At 46.0% G+C, this 21,148-nt stretch overlaps 1 protein-coding gene across 1 annotated transcript in view; it reads right to left on the bottom strand.

Annotated features, from left to right (window-relative positions):
- Window positions 1-2,615: 2,615 nt before the first annotated feature.
- WDFY1 (WD repeat and FYVE domain containing 1) overlaps window positions 2,616-21,148 on the bottom strand; it is a 46,504-nt gene continuing 27,971 nt past the window's right edge. Inside the window, exons 5-12 of the mRNA XM_040639839.1 lie at window positions 20,617-20,767; window positions 18,881-18,993; window positions 16,530-16,656; window positions 15,095-15,200; window positions 9,556-9,657; window positions 7,920-8,050; window positions 6,755-6,863; window positions 2,616-5,964 (exon numbers count right to left, since the gene is read on the bottom strand). Of these exons, the coding sequence (XP_040495773.1) occupies window positions 5,905-5,964; window positions 6,755-6,863; window positions 7,920-8,050; window positions 9,556-9,657; window positions 15,095-15,200; window positions 16,530-16,656; window positions 18,881-18,993; window positions 20,617-20,767 (899 nt within the window). The 3' untranslated portion in view covers window positions 2,616-5,904. The remainder of the gene's footprint in view (window positions 5,965-6,754; window positions 6,864-7,919; window positions 8,051-9,555; window positions 9,658-15,094; window positions 15,201-16,529; window positions 16,657-18,880; window positions 18,994-20,616; window positions 20,768-21,148) is intronic.

Below are 21,148 nucleotides of genomic sequence, written 5' to 3'. Positions count from 1 at the left end.
AGCCCATAGTCTTGAATGGAGGTTTGTGCTCGCAAGCTTGCCTATGTTTTCAGCACACCTGTGCAACTTGAGATCTATTTGGTAGATCAACAGCTGCTAGGACTCCTGCAGCAAGACATTAGATGTCACATCTGTCATAGTGTTCCACTGGAACTCCAGCGTGTGGGAAAATACGCCACATTGCCTTATTAATGCTGTAAAGAAATGTCTATTACTAATCTATTACTATATCTTTCTCCAGAATGTCAAACTCAGGATCTAAAATGTCTTCAAATATGAATAAGCTGGATGGGGAAAGGGAAAAAGGAGCATGGGCTTTGAGGTCAGACAGACCAAGCTTGAACCTTCAGTCTCCCAGGTGGGTTTGACCTGGGAAGTTGTCTCAGGACTTGCTTCTACACTACAGATGACAGCTCTGAAGGTGGTCCCAGAATGTGTTTCCCTGCTTTCATGAGAAACTGTACGTACCAATATGTAATGGACTCCCTGAGGGCGAGTTTGCACGTACGGTGCAAAGATTTAGAGAGAGGTCTAAGGTATAGCCAAGGAGACTCAGGAACTGAAGAGTGAAGGGAAGGAAGGCTGGAACGCCAATACTTGAACTACTCACCTGAGCATGTGTTTTACGAATGAATGGTAAGCCAGTGAAATCTAGAAAGGGAAGGCCAGAAACAGGGCCTTGCTCAGGTGTTTCCACTGTCCAGCAACCTTGGCAATGAGCATATCAGGCTGTCAACGATGGCATCAGTCATCCAGCCAACTTTTCTCCCTCTGTGTCCTTGGCTGCTAAGCAGCTTTCCAATGATGATTCAGGTTCTAGCTAGACTGTCCTAAAGATATGTGGTCTGGGGGCACCTCAGTGGCGCAGTCGGTTAAGCTTCCAACCCTTGGTTTCAGCTCAGGTCGTGATCTCTGGGTCACGAGATCGAGCCCCCCCCTCCATCAGGCTCTGCGCTCAGCGCAGAGTCTGCTTAAGATTCTCTCCTCCTCTCCCTCTGCCCCTCCTGCTCTTGCTCTTTCTCTAATAAACAAATAAATCTTGAAAAGATATATGTGTTCTGCCTGGCAGATAGAATTCTTATTGTAAATTAATAAACTGGAATTCCATATATTAAGACATTAAGATGTGTCTTTTTATCCCCTATTCAAGGGAAGAAAATTCAAGTGTTGGCAATGGTGTGAAGATATTAGCAGTAAGAATAAACTTAAAATATGCACATTGTTTGTCCTCATAATTCCCACTTTAAAGCATTTATTCTACGAAAATAATTGGAAAAGTGGGAAAGATGAACATACAAGCATGCTGAGTTTAATGTTTTTAAATAATGTTTTAATTAAAGTTATAAATATTCTAAAAATATACGGTCTAGTTTCAAACATGGAATTGGTAAAATAATCGACAGTTTAGCCATATAATGGAACAATGGGATACTGCGGTCCAGGCTAGGTGATGCGGCAGTGCGTGCGCGCGCGCACGCGCGCACACACACACACACACACACACACACACACACACACACACTCACCCTACCCAGTGGATTGAAATAACAAAGATTAATTGATTTCCCATGCAAAGTCCACTGCTGGTCCAGCGCAGTCAGGATCTTCTCCATCAACACGCACTTCTGTGACCCCTGTAGGAAACCCATGGAGGGTAAGCCTCTCACCTGCCATTACACACTTCTGCCCGCACGTCATTGGCTAAAGCAAGTCACGTGGCCTCACCAGGCCCCAAAGCGCCGGAGCCCAGCAACCTCAGCGCGAGTCTGCCAGCACAGAGCTCGCCTCCGCCACCGCTGAGAACGCTCCCGTGGAGCTCTATTTTTTGATATGGGCAAAGGATCCATAATATATCAGGTGGCGGGAAAAAGTACGGCCCCTGAAAACTGTATCCGTATGTGTCTGTTATAGATGCATGCGTGCATTTAAGAGAAACACTAGAAAGACACACAGCCCAGGTTTAACAGTGTTTTCTCCGGGTGGTGGGACAGAGGGTTTAAAACAAATCTTTTCAATACATTTTGGTATTATCTTTTTATTTTCGTTTTCTTTTTATTCTTTTTTATTATGTATTATTCTATTACATATTATTTCTTAAATAAAGCTATATTGCTTTGAGGAGAAACAGTGAACTGCCATGCTGGTTTCTAAGAAATCCGCTTCCTATCAGGTTCTCCTGTGAACCACCCTGTGTTTATTCACAAGACCGAGCTGCTGATGTGGAGAACTGGGGCACAGATGCTGGTGTGCCCGTGCAATCTGGGGAGTCTGGACATCCACAGCAATCGGACTTCGGGGCTTTGCAAACTTCAAGAGACAGAATACCCAGCCCCTAACCCTCACAGGAAACCCTCATTGCACGCTGGCACGTGAAGACAGGTGGTATGGAGAGGGCAAGTGCTTTCAAGTCAGACAGACGGACCGACGGACAGGATTTTTCTCAGCTTTCTCATCTGTGGAACAGGGACAGTAACACCCTGCAGAAGCGTTGCCAGGACTGAATAGCAGAATGCAGGCAGAGCACAGAGCAGGCAGAGTGTGCTGAACACACGGTGGCTCGTATCACTGCCCTATGTCCACATCAAACGAAACAAAAGCTACATTAAGCAACAGAGTAACAAGCAAGGAACATTTTATTGTGTATGTATATTCTCAAAAAAAAAAAAAACCCACAAAAACAGAACCCACAAACAGGAGCAAAGAACAAAGTTTTCTAACTCTCTGGGATACACGGGGCACCATATCTTATAGAAACATAGCTAGTACAAGACAAAATGTACTAATCAACATTGCCCTTTGCTTCCCCAGTCAAAAAGACTATAGAGTAAAACACTTTAAATTGTATTCTAATATAAATTTGTTGCACAATGAAACGATTTACTCAAAGAGTTACTGTATAGTAAATTGCAGAAAAGAGTAGGCATTCAGTAATCTGCTCACAATTAACAATTAAGCAATAGACACTTGAATACATAGAGCATGTATTACTTAGTTGTTAAACCTCACATTTACAATGAGCAGATGGTTCATCATTAATAGTAACTGGTTCCTTACATTTTAGAAGACACCAGATCCAGGAACGGAAGGAGAAGTAACCGAATGAAACCTCATTTTGGAAAACATTTCCTTGGGTCTGGGTCACCATGGAATTTATTACATATTTAGGCCAGTTTCAACAGTTTAAAAATGTAGGTAGTGGCAAACTGAATTCTTAAGGGGAGAATCAGGTGACACGTGCTAGAACGCGATTTTTTGTTCCTTTCCTCCAGGCAGCAGGACAGAAGTAGGACATCATAAACAGAGATTTACAGTATACCGAATAATCTATTTCCAGCAAATGCCATGGGGGTTTTCTATCATTTGCACTAAAAAAAAAAAAGGGCAATTTGAGAACATGTCTCGAATGAAGGTTTGACATTTCCTTACCGCAGACATACTAAATCTAAAACGTAAGGATCTTCTCTAACATTCTGTACTTCTGAAGCCCTAGTTGTAGAAATTAGCGTGAGTGTTCAGGAATGGAAAACCCATGAACTGTTACTTGAAGAGCTATTTTAAATGCCCCGTTTAAGAGTAACGCGATCAAAATAAGGCAATAACTAGAAGCCTAGCTGGAGCTTCCTTGTGTGTCCAGTCAGCAGAACTGAGAAAATAATTTTTGCCCACCTCTATAAAAAATATTACCCCATTTGCTCCCTAGCGTGTAGTAGAGACAAGACAAGCCTGCTATGTGTGTTCTTAAAAAGAAAAGTGCTAATAGGCTCTGCTGGAGAGAAAGTTAATGAAAACATTCTTTCTTTTTCCAGATACCCCTCTCCAATTCTTCCCCACCTAATGCCTTTCCTCTTTGACTTATATTAGCTTAACCCCTTCAGAGGTGCTTTCACAACCTTCTATTCTCTACAGAACACTGGGTTTTTCATTCAGGATTTTTTAAAATAAAAGAAGGTTGAAAGCTACAGCGTGATACTGTGCTCAGTCTACCACAGACTTTATAAAATCACATCTTACAGAAGTTAAAGGCAAACAGAAACCACAGTTCAGTACTCATCCACATGGCAAGAAACAGATCATATCCTAATTTTCCTTTCAGGACTTCACGAAATCCCCAGGATAGCACCTTTGTATGAGCTGGACCATTAACTGAACGAGAACATTCAACACTGCCCTGTGAGATCCCATCCCTCCAGTTTCCTTCCAAGCTGTATTATCATACGTTTCGCAAACAGCTTACGAAAACTTTTTCAAGGAAACACCTTTGCCAGGTGATAGAACACAAAAATTATACAGAGCAACAAAAACCCTTCAGTCTTATTTCTGAAAGCAAGTCAATTTTTAATGCAGATCATTCTAGAATATGAGGTGCCTGACCTCCTTTCCTTATTATTTGTGTTACTTGGCCAGTAAAACATCTAAATTACCTGTCTTAAACATTATAGTCCCTCTCAGTTGTTGTTTAAAAAAAAAAAAAAGACTTAATCCCTTCATGGTATCACATAGAACCACCATGATGTCTTGATATGATCCCAACACAGTGACACAGTAGTGGGTTTTTATCAATGTCCACTAGTAAGACTAACAAAAATACTGTTGCTATCTACCTTAAAATCTGTCTTTAAGAAAAGCAGGCCTCTCTCCACTCACTTGCATAGCCCTAAAGTAATAGGTATGTGTACTATTGTTAAAAACAATCAAAGAAATAAATATTGGAATATTAAAAGACGGGCCCCCCCCCATGCCCCATCTCTTCCCCATCCTGGTACTACGTGGCCAAAAACTTTTAAAACGCCATTTGATACAAGAGAATTCACTAGTTGCTATGAAAGCAATTTATGAATTAGGAATTACTGTGCAGGACCTGGTTAACAATTACAGCTCTGGGTTACTAATTCCCTTCTATGAGATGGTAATAATGTTCCTTACAACGAAAAGTCAACATAGTTTAAAAAGCTTTGGAGTTCTTTTCTGAGGCGTATTATTATTATTAAACTGCCACAATATCGCAGGGGCCCATCTTGGAACTACACACAGAATGCGTCTTTTTAGGAGGACTGGGCTGTTCCATGGAGCAGACGATCACCTCCCTTCACCATCATGCTGCTGGCTGGGCTGGTTTTCCATTTCCCACGAGTCCTTACTGACAGCAGTGAGATAAAGTCAGGCGGCTTGTGTGACTCCCATGATAACAGCACCATAAAAACGTTTTGTCCTCAGAGCACATCTGGGGGAAAGGGAAGGATGTGGGCCGTCCAGGCTAATAAAGAAATCTTACGGCTCGCTTAGGAACAGTGTGAAGGCTGGCCCCTGGCACCCTGGCTGGCCGGGGGGAGAACGATGGAGCGCTCCAAACACCGAGTGCGGATGAGGGCGCTACCTGACGAGAACAGAGACCCTGAAGAAGAATCACTACGTGTACAGAGTAGTCACGTCCTGCCAGTGAGGAAGGAGAGAGCTCTGGGTTCCTGGGGTCCTCCTGCACCCCTCGGGAAAGAGCAAGTCCTCCTCCCCTCCTCCCTGCTCTAACGACAGAGCCACAGGAGCCCGTGCAGGGCCAGCAAGTCTGAGGGGAAGAGTGTTTGCACTTGGAACTGCTTTGAGAACGTTCTAAGCTTTAACGCTTTTGCTCAATAGTTTTTCCTCTAACACTCTCCTTTGCCAAATGACTCCTTCAGCACGCGTGAGCTCACTGTCCGCGAGGAAGTCTCACTGAAGTCACTCCTTTCCTCAGGGAACCACGACAGATGAACACACCTGGCATGTTTTTTCTTTTTAAAAGTGTTGCTTTGTTTTTTAGTGGCTACCGTCCATTCATGGGACCGTGACCGCGGGGCCACGGGCCCACGGGGAAGGGCTGCGTTGGTGCAGGGGCCGCGGGGAAGGCGCAGGCCTCGCCCGGCTCCCGGATCAGCGTGCAGCAAACCCGGTCGCCAGACTGCAGCCCACCACGGGCGTCATGTCCCAGATCTGCAAGAGAAAGAACACGCCAGAGAAGGCGGCGCTCATCACAGGGTCCGGACGCAGAGTTCACACCGAACAGCTGCTAAACTTGAAAAGGGGGACAGAAGAACTCATTCTTTCATCTCAAAACCTTCTCAAGATCTAGAGACAAAGCCCCTTAGGACGCTAAAATGTGAAAAAAGCTTCTAAGTGGTATCTTGACACCTGAAAATTACATAGTAATGTTTTACTGTAAATTTAATTTCATTTTAAATAAAAAGCCTACTGGGAAAAGCCGCTATTAAAAAAAAAAAAGTTATGAAATAAAGTGTGTCATGGTTTCACAACTCAGTACAAAACACTTGCTTTTAGTTTCTGTGTTAGTGACCCGAGGAACTTAATGAAAAAGCATCTGGTAATTTCTTACAACGAGGAAACCTGTCCAGGCGGAGAGGAACACTAGGCGGGGAAGGATGACCAGGGACAGGGGCCGGCTAACGCCCCGACCCTCTGGGGAGGCAGGACCCCCGGGGGGGGGCCGACGGCGACCCCGGGCTGCCAGGCCCCAGCAGCTACTCTGAGAGACGGAGGTGGCGCAGGAACCCCCTGGAAGGAGCGGCCACCGCGCCCGGAAACTCGCAAACTCAGGGTTTTCATGCTGCTCCAGGCTGCATGGCTGCTTAGAAAAAGGGAAGGCAAGCCTGCCGATGAGAAAGTGAGACTGGACTGACAGCCGTCTGTTTGCGGTACACTCACGGAACACTCTATACACACACACACACACACTCACGCTCGCTGGGACACGCGAGCAGGTTACCTTTACGATGCGGTCGGTCCCACAGGTCACCATCAGTCCCCGAGCAACGTCCATGGACATGTGGGAAATGTTATGTTTTCCTTCATGAAAGGTCGCCAGAGAAGTCCGACTAACAGAGAGAAGAGAGAAGAGAGACCGCTGAAAGCTCACCTGTTGCCACAGCTGACGGAAGAGTTTTCTTGCAACATAAAAGCAGCACAATGATAGTGTTAAAATTTACCCCTAAAAATGTGGCTACAGTTTGGAAAACTGTTTAGAATTAGAGGACAGAAAGGATAAACTGCAAGACTGTTTTATATAAGGTTTGACAAAACTCTCTAAATAACTGATTTTTTAAAAAATTAAAGATAATTTTTTTTTACTGTTAGTCACCATACAGTACATCCTCAGTGTTTGATGTAGAGTTCCATGATTCACTGTTTGCGTGTAACACCCAGTGCTCCATGCAATACGTGCCCTCCTTACTACCCATCACCGGCCTATTCCATTCCCCCACCCCCCTCCCCTCTAAAACTAAATAACTGATTTGTATTTTTTTAGTGCAAAGGCTGGTGTGTTCCTAGACATAGAGCGAGGGCCTTTCGTAGTGCAGAGGAACGGCACTGCAGGCGCGCCTGCCCCGAGGGCCAGTCCCCCACGAGGAGGCTGAGGCTTCCCCAAGCTCTGGGCCCTGCAGGAGCGGCTCGCACGGCACCAGCTCTCGCTCTGCTCCTGCGCCCACAGCCCCAGCCTCCCGAGGAGCACGCATGGACCGACACCAGCCATGCCGCACTGGCTTTCAACTTGGGCCTCGGCCAAGCTTTGCCAGTCGAGCACTTTCTACGATGATTCAAAGGAAAGGCAAAGAAAAGGAAATTCCCAGGCACACGTGAGCCAAGCTTGGGGCCCTGCATGCACCGGCTCTGCACTGCCTCTGTGTGCGCTGGCCTTGACCCTGCGGGGGCTCAGGCATGGCCCGCTGCTCAACGGCCGCACTGTCTTAGCAACGGCACTCCTCAGTGTTCGGGAGAGGTCTAAGGTCATGCAGCCAGGACAGAAGGCCCTCCCCAGGAGCGGGTTATGCAGCTGGGCAGAGACGAACAGGTGCACAGAAACACATTCGTGTCATTTCTCAGGCTCCTCCCCCTGCAGGCGCCCAGAAAGACAAAGACCCACAAGCACTCACTCCTCGTCTTTGATGGAGTCGTAGCAGGAGTCGCACACCCGGACCTGGAACTCGAAGCCCATGACGGGGTAGCTGGAGCGCTTGCTGCTGCACTTGCCACACACGGCCTGCCCGCACTTCCGGCAGTGATGCTTCAGCNGGACCGGAAGGAGGGAAAGGAGGAGTGTAACTTTTGCTGATGCTCCCGGTGTCCCGTCAGTGTAGGGGGATGGGCGTGGGGAAGATTCGCCCTGAATTATTATCACCCCGTTCAGTGTACCCATTTACATAAAAGACAGACAGTGTCTACACTTGCCAAGGATTTCCAACGATCCCTGTTTTATTGGTCAAATACTGCTTTTTATTCATTCATATTATCTGTCTAGATGTCCACAAATTACATTATTAAAACCAACTTCAAGTTCATTTAGGAGCTCAAATGACTAGAGGTTTCAGGAAAAAAAAGTCTATTCCTGTATCAAAGAAAAGTTTTGAAATAATGTAATATGACCTTATGAAGAAATTAATATCCATAATCATATGTTTTATTATTTCTTTTAATCTTTCAAATTGTGATCCTAGAAATAAGCTTCAAGAACATTCAAAAGAGTCTGGTTATTAATTCTGTCATATTCATTTACCACTAAAAGTGACCCATACTTTTCCTCTCTCTTCTAGTAGTTAATTCATAAGATGGAAATTAATTTCTTCATGTTTCCTGCGGAAGTAGGGATTATCTCGCCCATCAGTTACAATGCACCAGTTACCAGCAGGCATGCACTGCGGGAAGCAGGCTGACCACGGAACTCGGGTTCCATCTCCGAGCATCAGAATGTTAGAGGAATGCTAAGATCACCCCTGCATTGCCTGCCAGTCTCACAGCAGACCTTGTGGAGAGTAGCTTTGTAAGTAACATTAAACAAAGTTCATTAACACACACAAACTTTAGGCCAGTCCCTCATAGAGGTGCAAAGAAATAAAATCAGCATTCTTTTTTACTTACCTGCACCAATTCATATTCAATCTGAGTGGGCTACCTTCAAGGTTGCTGTAGAAATACGTTTTTTGTAGAACTTTAGAATTACATGAATTCTAGTGATAAGGGCGTCTCTGAAATCTATAGGCTATTTGGGACATGTTTCTTTAAAAAAAAAAAAAAAAGAGTACCAGAAACATGCTTAATAAAAATGTTCCAGGTACACTTAAATGGAACAATCTGTGAATAATACAAAATTCTTAGTGTCACAGTAGTCCAGTGAGGGCCAGATTGTTACGTTTTTCACAGAGTGAAAGCATAAGGTTTACAACCATATGACCCGCTTCATTCTCATTTTGTGCATGGTTAGCACGGAACACTGACTTGGACAAGCAATACTCCTAACCGAAGGATCTTTCATGTACTTACAAATAGGCTCTCGGTGCTTCCCGTGCATCCATGCTTTTCCAGCGCTGGACAAGCGATGGAGCACTTAGGTAAGATCTCGCTGGCCCCAGGAAAGGTCCCACTCATGGTTTGTTACACAGATAGTGATATCAAGAATGCAAGAGTTCATAGCACTTATAGGAAAAAGTATGATTCCAAGCAAAAGGACAGATTAACACCACAAAGAACAAGATACTTGATTAAGCCAGTGACAATTCAACGTTGGCTACTCACCTGTCTCAACCCCAGCGTCTTTGTGTCCCACATCTGCTTTATATTCCAGAAAAAGGGCTGCTCGCATTTCTGGCAAGAATCACTCTCTAACCACTGAGGAGCCTGGGGAAGGAGAAAGTCAAAGCCACCACTGGAGCATCTCCTTTTTTACTAGGATTTCTCAGGGTTAATACAACAGTTTCAGACCTTGCTGGTTGTTAGCATTTTTTTAAAAACTTCTCAATATATTACAGCTGTTGCCATATTCACTCTTATGTGTTTTCAGTAATCTCTCTCATTTTAGCAATGTTGACAGGATTGTTCGATTTTTAATCTATAGATAAGAAGGAGTAATTCAGTTTTCACTGTGAACTCCTCAGGGCTGTCTTCATGTCTTTCTTTTCTGTGCCGGATATTGTTTAATATCTATTTCTAGTTGAGTGACAGCCCATTTCTTACAGAATCTGGTGAACTACCATGTGGGAAGTCTTGTGAGGTCACAGGGTGACCAACAGGGGAGTTCTTCCAGGTGGGTCTCGTGTCACACAGATTTGCCACCCCACCGCCCCAGCTTGGCACTGTCTCCTGTGTGCACACACCACCCCACCGCCCCAGCTCCAGCACGGGCCGCTCTCGGCTATCATCCTTTATGCACATTTCCTTTCTGCCACTAACCTATTATTCACCAGGCTTGCCCATCTCTGTGTATGGATAGCCTGTCACAGACTAGGTTCTCAATGAATTTTTATTGAAATAAAATTTTTATTTATAAATATTGAAATATTTATAGAAAATATTTCTCTAAACAAACCATTAAAAATTGTATCCAATTAGGAGCACCTGTGGGTGGCTCAGTCGGTTAAGCGTCTGCCTTCGGCTCAGGTCATGATCCCAGGGTCCTGGGATCGAGTCCCACATCTGGCTTCCTGCTCCTCAGGGAGCCTGCTTCTCCCTCTGCCCCTCCCCCCACCCATGCCGGCACTCTCTCTCTCCCTCAAATAAATCTTAAAAAAAAAAAAACCCCACAAATTGTACCCTATTACAAGATGAAACGGTTCAAAGCTATTATTTAACCTCAATCACTTATCACTATATATATGCAGTAACAACAGAAAACATGCATTTCTATCAATTAAACCAAAGATTATGATAATATAATCCTTTTTTGATCCTGAAATTGGGATGCTCAAGAAAAATATCTGTGGTAAGAGGAGACGATGCTGGGAGAGTCACAGACACCGCACCACACCGACCCTTCAAACACAGGCAGTAAAGACAGAGGGCTTAACACTCAGACCGGGCCTTCTGGGGGCTTCCAGGACCGGTGCCACACTTCCTTATTTTGTTCCTATTGCATCACAACTTTTGACTTTCCTATTTCTTATTTTAGATATGTTACTGGAAATATTTCTACACATGACAGTCATGACAAAGGTATTTCTTGGTGGGGGCGGAGGAGTACTCCCAAATCGCATGAACTGGGCTGAGACAGAACAGAGGTTCTTTTACCGGGGACATACTGAAGAAGGAGGATGGAAAGAACGACAGAGACGTGCACCTCCATGAGAAAGATTACCATCTAGATGCAGAATCATCTCTTTGTTTCCGTGCTCCACAGCACAGGGAAGGGCGAATGGGAACAGCGCTTGTGCACAACGCCCCCCACGGTGGGTCTTGCCGCCAGCAGCACAGGGGAGGGGACACAGGTGGTCTCACGTCTGAGACCCGGGCCGGCCGGACTCCCACAGCACCACATGCACTCAGGACACAGCACAGGACGTGTTCATGGCAGCAAGACTCAAGGAGGAGTAACCCCCTTGTAAGGGTGTGAGGAGGGAACGAGCAAATATGGGTGAAGTGCTCGCACGGTGCCTGGTAGACAACGTGTCCTCTAAGTCCAGGCAATGTTCTGAGGATCTGCGACGCCTTATTTCACGGGAGTTTCCCCCCAACCCCCGGAGCTCCAGAGCCACGTTAGCCTCACTCTGCAGGCAGAGACCGTGGCTCTGACCCTGCCCTGTACGTGCGGAGCGCGCGGGGGCGACCCCAGGCGATGCGGCAGCACAGCCCGAGCCCCCGAGCCCGTCTGCCGCATGCGCACAGCAGCTGCACGGCCGTCTCCTGGGTCTGACCACGTGAGCGTCTCCACACGTGGTTCTGCAGCATGACCACCAACAGAGCCGAGTCCTTACCCTCCGGAGCACCATTCTGTCCAGGGGTTTAGGAAACACTATTACTTGGCTGAGCTGGAGGGGAGAGGGGCTCAAAGGAAGAAAGGGATGCATGAAGTCATCTGAGATAACAAACAAAAACCATCAGAAATAAACAGGCTTTCCGGGACAGTTTATTATAAGAAATACCCGTCACTTTCTACGCTGTCACGAACCATCGTGTTATATGCTTACTCCCTACAGAGAAAAAATTCTCCTTTCTAAGAAAAGCAAAAGAGAACATTATCAAGTATTCTCCTTCACTCTTTCCTACCTTCTGCTCCATCTGCCACAGCTGCACAGAGGTGACGTCACGAGAACAATTCCCCCGCCGCGCTAGTACCAACCCCTGCGATAATCCCCGCTGTACTAACGTAGACCGCATCCACCACTGTGTGCCGTGACACACCCTGCGATCTGCTAGGTTAAAGTTCTCCTTTAAAGGGGAGTCATTCTAATTATTACTGCTCATTTCCATTTCATGCCTACTTCCAGAAAGCAGCCCCTCTAATTATGATCTGGCAGGGAGGCAACTGCCCCAATCTGTACTTCCAGGTGACTCAGAAAGAAATTCCAAGCAAGCAGCGTGGGGCTAGAGAATCTGGGACTAGTTCTGTATGCCTTTGCCTAAGGAAGTCCCACAATTACACAAATCCTAACCCAGGGCCAGAACCTTATAGATCATAGGCCATTTCCCTTTGCACTATACTAAGCTGGTTTAAAAAAAAATAATAAGACTATTAAAAATAATGCATTTTTAAAAAGATTTATTTATTTATTTTAGAGAGAGTGTGCGTTGGGGGAGCAGAGGGAGAGAGAAAATCTCCAGCAGACTCTGCACTGAGCGTGAAGCCTAATGTGGGGCTCGAGGACCCCGAGATCACGACCTGAGCTGAAACCCAGGTGCCCCAATAATGCATCTTTTTGACATAACTGGCTTCCCCACCAACACTGTCAACTACTGAGAGAGAGAAGCTAGTAGAGTGCGATATGTTACCAACCAGCATGTCAGTGATCTGGGAGAGTCTCGCACAAATGATAAAAACAGAACCGTCTACACGGGAAGCAGCCTGAGTGATGGGGCTGTCTTTTCTTCCCCTAGACGTACAGATAAACTCCACAATCGTGTAACCTTGAAGGTGGGAAGCTTGCTTTTATTTTGTTACTTTTTTTCCCTAAGGGAGTTTACCAAGGATAATAGTGGACAGAAATCCAAGTAGGTAAGCCCTTAGGAGAAGCACCAGCAGCACTGGCCCAGGAGTCGCCTTCCCACATGAGCTGGGAACACAGCCTCCGAGTTTTCTGTGCTCTCGACAACAACAAAACAAACAGGCCAAGAGAAACCAAACAGTATACTAGCTGTTCTCGATCGCTGTAACCAGCAGCTACTGTAAAACACAGTTAAAATAAATCTTTGTAAGGAAAGTGTCCATAATTAATATTAAGCCAATGTTATATGTATTTAATAATGAGTTACCTCAGGCCTTACCAAATATTTTGCCAGCACACAGGTAATCAAGATTTCCTCTACTTAACTCATCTCACGAGGTTGGTAGAAAAGCTAGCAGTCACAACTTCTCCACCTTATGGACTTTATTTTATTATTTATAGGGTAGTCTATTTCCTTCATGAGATGACAAGCCTACTAAAAACAGGCAAGAGTCTCTGCATACAGAGCACGGTAGCCAGAAAGCCTGGAATGAGTCATGTCGCCTGATTACGTCTTCTGTGGTATGCTGAAGACGCAGGTGTATCCAGTGAAAATGAGACTCCCAAGTAATCAGAGGCGACACGAAACAGATGTGTGCGGAGTGTGGCGGGAATGGTGCACCCACGCCAGGCGTCTGCTCCGATGGGCGCAGCACCCTGGCCTCTGCCCCCGGCACCACTCCCATGACGTCACACAGCACGTGCGCAGGGCCATGCAGCGTCATAGGCCCTTTATGATGCATACGCCTCTGCTCCCAGATTCGCCGGCCACTCTGTAGGGGCTCAGGAAACGTCTGAAGTTACACCGTAAGTCCTTAGTCCCTCACACTCTAAAATCTCTTCTGAGTCAACAAAAAGTCAACCTGTCTGCTATTTACATCACAGGCTGGAAAAAACAGATAATAGCCGTGCTGGCGGACATGAGAATGGAAATCCTGCCTGGAAGTCATCTGACAACATCTATAAAAAGCCTTAAGAATGTGCATCTCCTTGTCCCAGAAGGTCTATTTTCAGAGATCTGTCTGAAATAAATAATTGAACAATCACATAATGACAAGGTCAAGAACACTCACTGCAGCATTATTTAAAATAGAAAAAAAGACCAAGTTGCCCATGGATAAGAGAACAGACTGGTGGTTGCTGGAGGAGAAGGCTGGAGGTGGGGGAAATGGGTGGAGGGGGTCAAAAGGTGAAGAATTTGGGGGTCTCCTAAGGGCTTACCTACTTAGATTTCAATCCACTATTCCTAGCCTTGATAAATTCTTAGAAAAAAAAGTTACAAAATAAAAGCAAGATTCCCACCTTCACGGTTACATGATTATGGAGTTTACCTTCTTCATCACAAGGAATGAAAAGTTTTGTAACGATGGGTGGTGCTGGACACTAACTGGGCTCACGGTGGGGATCACATCCCAATACATACGAATGCTGTATCACTACGTTTACACCTGAAGTTCATGTAATGTTGTGTCAATTATTTCTCAATTTAAAAGAAGACGGCGAGGTTGTTGAGACAATCAGTATATCTGTCTCAAGAACTAGAAGAGGTTTTGGAAGTTATGTCACTGAACGATTCCACTTTATGGAGGGAGGGAACAGACACTCGGAGAGACACGCCTCTAAACGAGGTCTCACAACTAGTTAGCGGCCCCAGCAAATTAGAACTCAGGTCTCCTGAAGAGAACACGATGTCGACACGCGCTCAGTGGAAAATAAAAGCAGAGAACAGAGATATCCTTCCCCAGGTAAACGTGAGGAGCCTGGTGAGGTCCCTGGCACTAGTCACAGCAGGCCTCCGAGAGCAACGGGGAACAGGGATGCCGTGGGACCACCACAGAGCTTCCCAGGGCAGTGCACAGCGCGTGCCCCGGTGACACGGGGGACTGTCTCCAGCGTGTTCTCAGTGTACGTCTCCAGACTGAAAACAGCCCACAGGCTCAGTCCGTGGGCAACGCCTGTCGCTGCGGAAACTCACACATGGGGAGAGGACGCGGTGCAAAGTGGCCCGCAGGACCTTGTTAGACAATGACCGGTAAACACAAGGGAGAGGGGCTGGGGCTGGGACCTGGTCGGCATCGAGAGCCAGCAGGGTGGGAAGCCGAGAAGCCAGGTGCTCAGCCTTGCCCTGCTCACCCTCTTACCTCCTCTCTGCTGACGTCCATGTTCCACACTGCAATCCCACCGTCCGAGGAACAGGAGACCAGCTGCCTGGTGAGCTGAAGGTAACACAGGGACTGCACTCTGTCGCTGCAAACAACACACATCGGTCACTTGTCTCAATGTGGAGAAACAGACACTGTCTCCATGGAGGCTCCACTCTCTCCCCTGGCTGGAACCAGTGGCTGGCATTTTATCACTGACGATTTGGCATGGTATTGTGGCTTCTAGTTTAAACGTGAATCAGCGCTCTGTGACTTATTACACAGCCTAAGAGTTTCTATGAAATAAACACTACTTTCAAGTCAGTCATGCAGAATTGCAGGCCACAGATAGGACGATGGCTATGGTTTTCAGGACCAATCGCTGTGGTCCACTCCTTTCCAGGCACGCAAGACTCACCTACCTGTTCGTAACAAAGAGCAAAGGAGGGGTGACTCCCTCACCACAACACAATGCCTAAGAACAGGTGATGTGACGCTACAGAGACGACTGATACACCCACACGTGCCCATCGCGCTCACTCGTGTGCACACGTGCACACACACACACGCACACACAACGATGGGGCGAAATCTGCCCCCTTCCTGTGTGCTTGTCAGACTCCTTCTCCGGATGCCCTAGGAAACAATCTTCTGCCCTGCAGACTTGTGTGAAGAATCTTTCCTTGGGCGCCTGGGTGGCTCAGTCACTAAGCGTCTGCCTTTGGCTCAGGTCATGATTTCAGGGTCCTGGGATCAAGTCCCGCATCGGGCTCCCTGCCCAGTGGGGAGCCTGCTTCCCCCTCTGCCTGCTGCTCCCCATGCCTGTGCTCTCTCTCTGTCAAATAAATAAATAAAATCTTAAAAAGAAAAAAAAAAAGGAATCTTTCCTTGGCTACTTTTCAACCTGATTGTGCTTACAGTAAACAGCGACAGCCTAACCAACGGGGAGGAAAGGCAAGGCCAATGTCCTTTCCCTCTCAAAACCAGAAGGCAAGAGCCTGGGTATTACAGGGTCCTAGCTTAGGTGACTGCATCAAACCACACCCACACACTACATTGCAGAATAAAAGAACAAGTCAGGCATCCAGTTCCAGACGGGCTCTGCATGGCATTCCACATACTCTTCCCCGGTCAAAGTCCTCATCTGCCCTCTTTAACCCCCCCGTGCCCTAAGCAGGTATTTCAACAGGGTGACTCCTTGGGAGAGGCGGGTGGCAAGTGCTCTTTGGACTAAGAAGGAAGAAGACCTTGGGCTCTATTTTTGCTCTACGGCATCGATACTCGGGACTCACAGAAGAGTAGTTAATAGGGACTGAGCCCCAGCCAATGGGGTTTGAGAAAGCAGTTGATGGGGTTTGAGAAAGCAGTAGCAGACTATGAATGCTGCACCGCCCCGACTCCGATCCTGTCCCCACCCTCACAAACGGTCACGCACTGATGGCCCTGCAGCAAGAGCGTGCGGCCTTTCCGTCCACCGATGTCCCACATGATGATGCTGTTGTCAGAGGCTCCTGAGAAGAGTAACCGCTGAATAGGATCCCACCAGAGGCAGGCGATGCTCCCTACAGGGCAGAGAGAGGGCGGGGTTAGGTACAGCCCTACGCCTGGACAGCTGGACTGAACGAGGACCAGCTGAGCCCCGAAGTAAAAACGTATCTTTGTTGGGCAAAAGGTCATTCAACACTTTATCACGAGTCACGGAGAAGACAGAGTGCGTCTATGCCCCAGACTTGTAAGACAATCATCGTCGGCTGCACATCAAACTACTTTGGATACAAAGATGTTTAAAGAAAATTTTCTTCATTCTGTATCAAAAAAATGACACAATAGCTATATATGATGGGGTTAGTTCAGAAAAAGCTTTTGAAGGAAAAAAAAGCTAACACTATTTAAAGAGAAAAGACAGGGGCGCCTGGGTGGCGCAGTCGTTAAGCGTCTGCCTTCGGCTCAGGGCGTGATCCCGGCGTTCTGGGATCGAGCCCCACATCGGGTTCCCCCGCTGGGAGCCTGCTTCTTCCTCTCCCACTCCCCCTGCTGTGTTCCCTCTCTCGCTGGCTGTCTCTCTGTCAAATAAATAAATAAAATCTTTAAAAAAAAGAAAAAAAAAAAAGAAAGAGAAAAGGCAGTGAAGATTACCGTGGCCAATTTAGGTAAACTAAAAATCTAGATTATTCCAGGTCTCTGGGACCTTGCAGGTGTTTTACCTTGAGATGCATGTTTAAGAAAAGTAAATTAAGGGTCTCAGAAAAAAAAAAATGGTCTGTAGGTGTACCACACGATTATGCCGGAGAATTTAGGTAAATAATCCAAACCTCACATTTCACATTGTCTATTGGCTGAACTTAACATATTCAATAGCCTTGAGATTTTCTACAGATTTCTCTCTTGACAGATTTATCTCTTCATTGTTCTACTGACTACTGCTAGCCTAGAAAAAATTATTAATAAACTTAATAAAACAGAACCAGTCACACAAGTCAGTAATATTTTTTGGTGGTTATAGAGAAAACTGATGAAATCATATTCAAAAGCAAACAACAGAAACTAGTTTCTCACAGAAACTTCACATAAGTGAAAAAAGAAGTGTTCTGCAAAACTGGCCTCAGGGAACAACTCTGCATAAATTTAATCCTGTGCCCCGTACGCTTCAGCGAGAGGCCTGACAGCAGATAAACACGGGCCTTAGCTATAAACACTATGAAGCAGTTACCAGAACCCGGTCTGTCCTTAGCAACACAGCGAATACTTGGGAGCCTGGGGATCATGAGACCATTAGTCATAAACACAAGTGGTTTCCTTGGGGGCTGTGCTTTCCTGCCCAGATACATTCTGACTTACTGTTCTTCTCCTCTCTCCCCTTTGCTCTACGAGGTCCGTGATCTGACACCCTTGATTTCACCCAAATAGATCAGCTGGGAAGCGCAGAGTACATTTCACTTGTTATACTTAAAACACTGTTTTCATAAACAAGTGCATCATTAATTCTTTGAACAGATCCCCAATTCTTCAATCTAAGCCAAACGGTGTCAAAGCTTCAATCTGTTACCCAACACAGCCAACTGAGTTTTAAAAGACCCTTCCATGGGGGAGCCTGGGTGGCTCAGTTGTCAAGCGCCTGCCTTCGGCCCAGGGCCTGATCCCAGGGTCCTGGGATTGAGACCCACATCGGGCTCACTGCTCCGCTGGGAGCCTGCTTCTTCCTCTCCCACTCCCCCTGCTTGTGCTCCCTCTCTCGCTGGCTGTCTCTCTGTCAAATAAATAAATAAAATCTTTAAAAAATAAAAATAAAATAAAACCCTTCCATGGAACTTAGCCAGCTCACTGCACTGTAAAAATAATCCAATTCCACCCATTCTTCCCCCTCCATCCCCAACCGAGCAGAGGCAGAACCAGCCCAGACATTTCTCCTAATTGTAATGCTCTACCAGGTCTTGTTCAGTATTCTAGAAACTGACAAATTTAAAAAAAAGAAAAAATTCTTCTAAAGTTCTCACCATTTACAAGAAATTTTCAAAGATCTTCTGAAAATAATTTAATTTAAACAGGCAAACAAAATAGAAAGTAGTATCCACATGAACAATCTGGAAGGGATTTTGACGACATGAAACCCAGCCCAACACCCTATCTTCAGCTCGCTATCAGTCTTTAGATCTCAGTCCCACGTCTGGCCAATCAACCTGAAACTGACAGGTCAGGGGAGCTGATCATTCATGAAGCCGCAGAGCTGAGAACTGAGTCTAGATGCCCAAATTCGGTGAGAAACCTGTGGGTGATCACACAGCCTACCTTCATGGCCTTTGAGGGTGGTAATGACTGAACAGGAGTTCTGTCCCAGCTTCAGCAGGGTGACCTGTCCAGAGTAATCACCAACAAAAGCATACTGAGTGTCAAAATCATATCTGTGGAGAAGCAGTCAAGGATACATAACACAATCCAGCTTAAAGTTATAAAACAGAGAAATGTGCATTTTAAAGACATAAGCACAAACCTAAAACTATGAGACAGGAAGCACCCAACTGAAATTTGGGCAACAGGTAAATATTTAAGAAAACAAGCATTCAAGCTGGAAATTTTCTTGGGAAAATGAACATTCATTCAACAAGAATTCATGGAGTACGTAGGAGTATTCTAATCAATGCCCTAGGGATTAGCAGTAAAAACGGGTAAGAGCTGACAGAGAAGTCAGACATGTAAAAAAGTCGTTATAATCAAGTTATGAAAAAGCACAGAAAAGAAAAATACTTGATAATGAAAACAGCAAAAACTGGGACAAAATGGCTATTTACGAACTATCTCTGGAAATAACGTAAAACTGATAGCAAATACAGACATGAACACCCATCTTTGTTTGACCTGGATGCTGCAGCTTTAAGTGAAAAACGTGGTTTATTTTAAGTTGCCGTGGGGAGTTAAATCATCCAAAAAGCCATTATCTGGGGTAGGGGTAAATGTACATTTTAAAAATATACTAACTGTTGATAACAACTCATTACTTTCTTAGTCACTTAATGGCCACAGACATTTGTGGCCAACCCACAGTTTAAATACATCAGGATAACCACTGCTTTAATTCCAAAACACAGGTCAAAAGAAGCATCACAGGCTGGGCCGCGACTCTGATTCTGTGCCATTTTCCATCAATCCACGTGAAAAGCCCAACACGTAACAGAAACACTTATTTAGCAAGTGATATATCTGAGTATTTTTCCCTTATTTGATTCTGAAACATATGGTACTGCTTTAATGCTTATTTTCAGTATCTCATGCCATGCATTCATTTGTGGCAAACATTTGTTTATAGAGGAAAAAAAAAAAAAAAGAATTTACTCCGCCAAACACCCAACTCTGAAAAAGAAACTACTGTAGGGTATTTGCCTGTTGCTGACAGCCTTGGTCTTGCTGTCACCAAGGTACGCAGCTACCACGGGCAGTCCTAAGCAAGGGCAAATTCTACATGAAACAAATTCCATGCAGCGGCAGAAAATTGTGAAAGCAGCAATTTATTAACATTCTGGGGATCCTGAGGCACCTTTGAGAATATGGAAAGGATGATGAACCCTCTCCATACACATTCACGCAAACTATAAAACTCCTGTAAGCCCATTTATGAACTCCAGAGTCACAAATCCTTATTATACTCTCTGTCAGGGTCTGCCAATAACCAAATAAAAGATCGATTCCTTTCTGTCTATCTTTATTCAACAAAGAGTCTTTCTTTCACCTTGAAATGCAAAGGAATGAGGGGGTGGGGGTTTGCATTAATGAGGTTTAGGTTTCCGAGATTTTGTATTAAAAATGGACAGTACCTCCCAACAAGAACAGTAATTCATCTAATTATGATTTTTAAAATCCACCGATTTTATACCAAAGAAAAGCGGATACAGGCAGTCTTGCATTTCACGTGAAATACACAGGAATCACTCAGTCTTTGGATCTCAGTGGGCATTTATGATCATACTCAAAGCCAACGAGTGCGCCGAGGAGGTGCCGGGCGGGAGGAGGCCCAGCCCTTGGAAGGATACTGTAAGCACGAAGCCCAGGAAGTGAAGAAGTGCCTCCCCAGCATGTTCCCGCTGCGGGTGCACATCCAGCTCACACACTTGTCGTGGCCGGTGCTGATCACCCACTCGGCGGCCAGGCTGAAGATGATCGCAGACACCCGGTTCTGATGAGCTGCAGGGACAGAAAGGGAAGTCTGCGCCCTTCACGAAGAAATGGGACCTTCCGGATCAGAACCAGGCTCACCTTCTCCAGCTGCTTGGCCTGGAGACTCAAAGTCTGAACAGTCGAACGATGGAAACGCCTGTGCTCTGTGAGCAGCTTTCAGATGACCTGCCCTACCCCAAGTCACCACCCCAGGCTTCCCACGGCCCAGCCGTCCTGTCTCCCTCCCTGGCAGACAACCAGAAGCTGCAAAGACTGATGCTCAAGAGGGATTCCAGGGGCGCCTGGGTGGCACAGCGGTTAAGCGTCTGCCTTCGGCTCAGGGCGTGATCCCGGCGTTATGGGATCGAGCCCCACATCAGGCTCCTCCGCTAGGAGCCTGCTTCTTCC

The sequence above is a fragment of the Ursus maritimus genome, unplaced genomic scaffold, assembly GCF_017311325.1.
Source record: "Ursus maritimus isolate PB19 unplaced genomic scaffold, ASM1731132v1 scaffold_1, whole genome shotgun sequence".
In the NCBI taxonomy this organism is placed as follows: domain Eukaryota; kingdom Metazoa; phylum Chordata; class Mammalia; order Carnivora; family Ursidae; genus Ursus; species Ursus maritimus.
The sequence above is the reverse complement of the archived record's forward strand: the minus strand, read 5'-3'. Positions and strand labels throughout refer to the sequence as shown.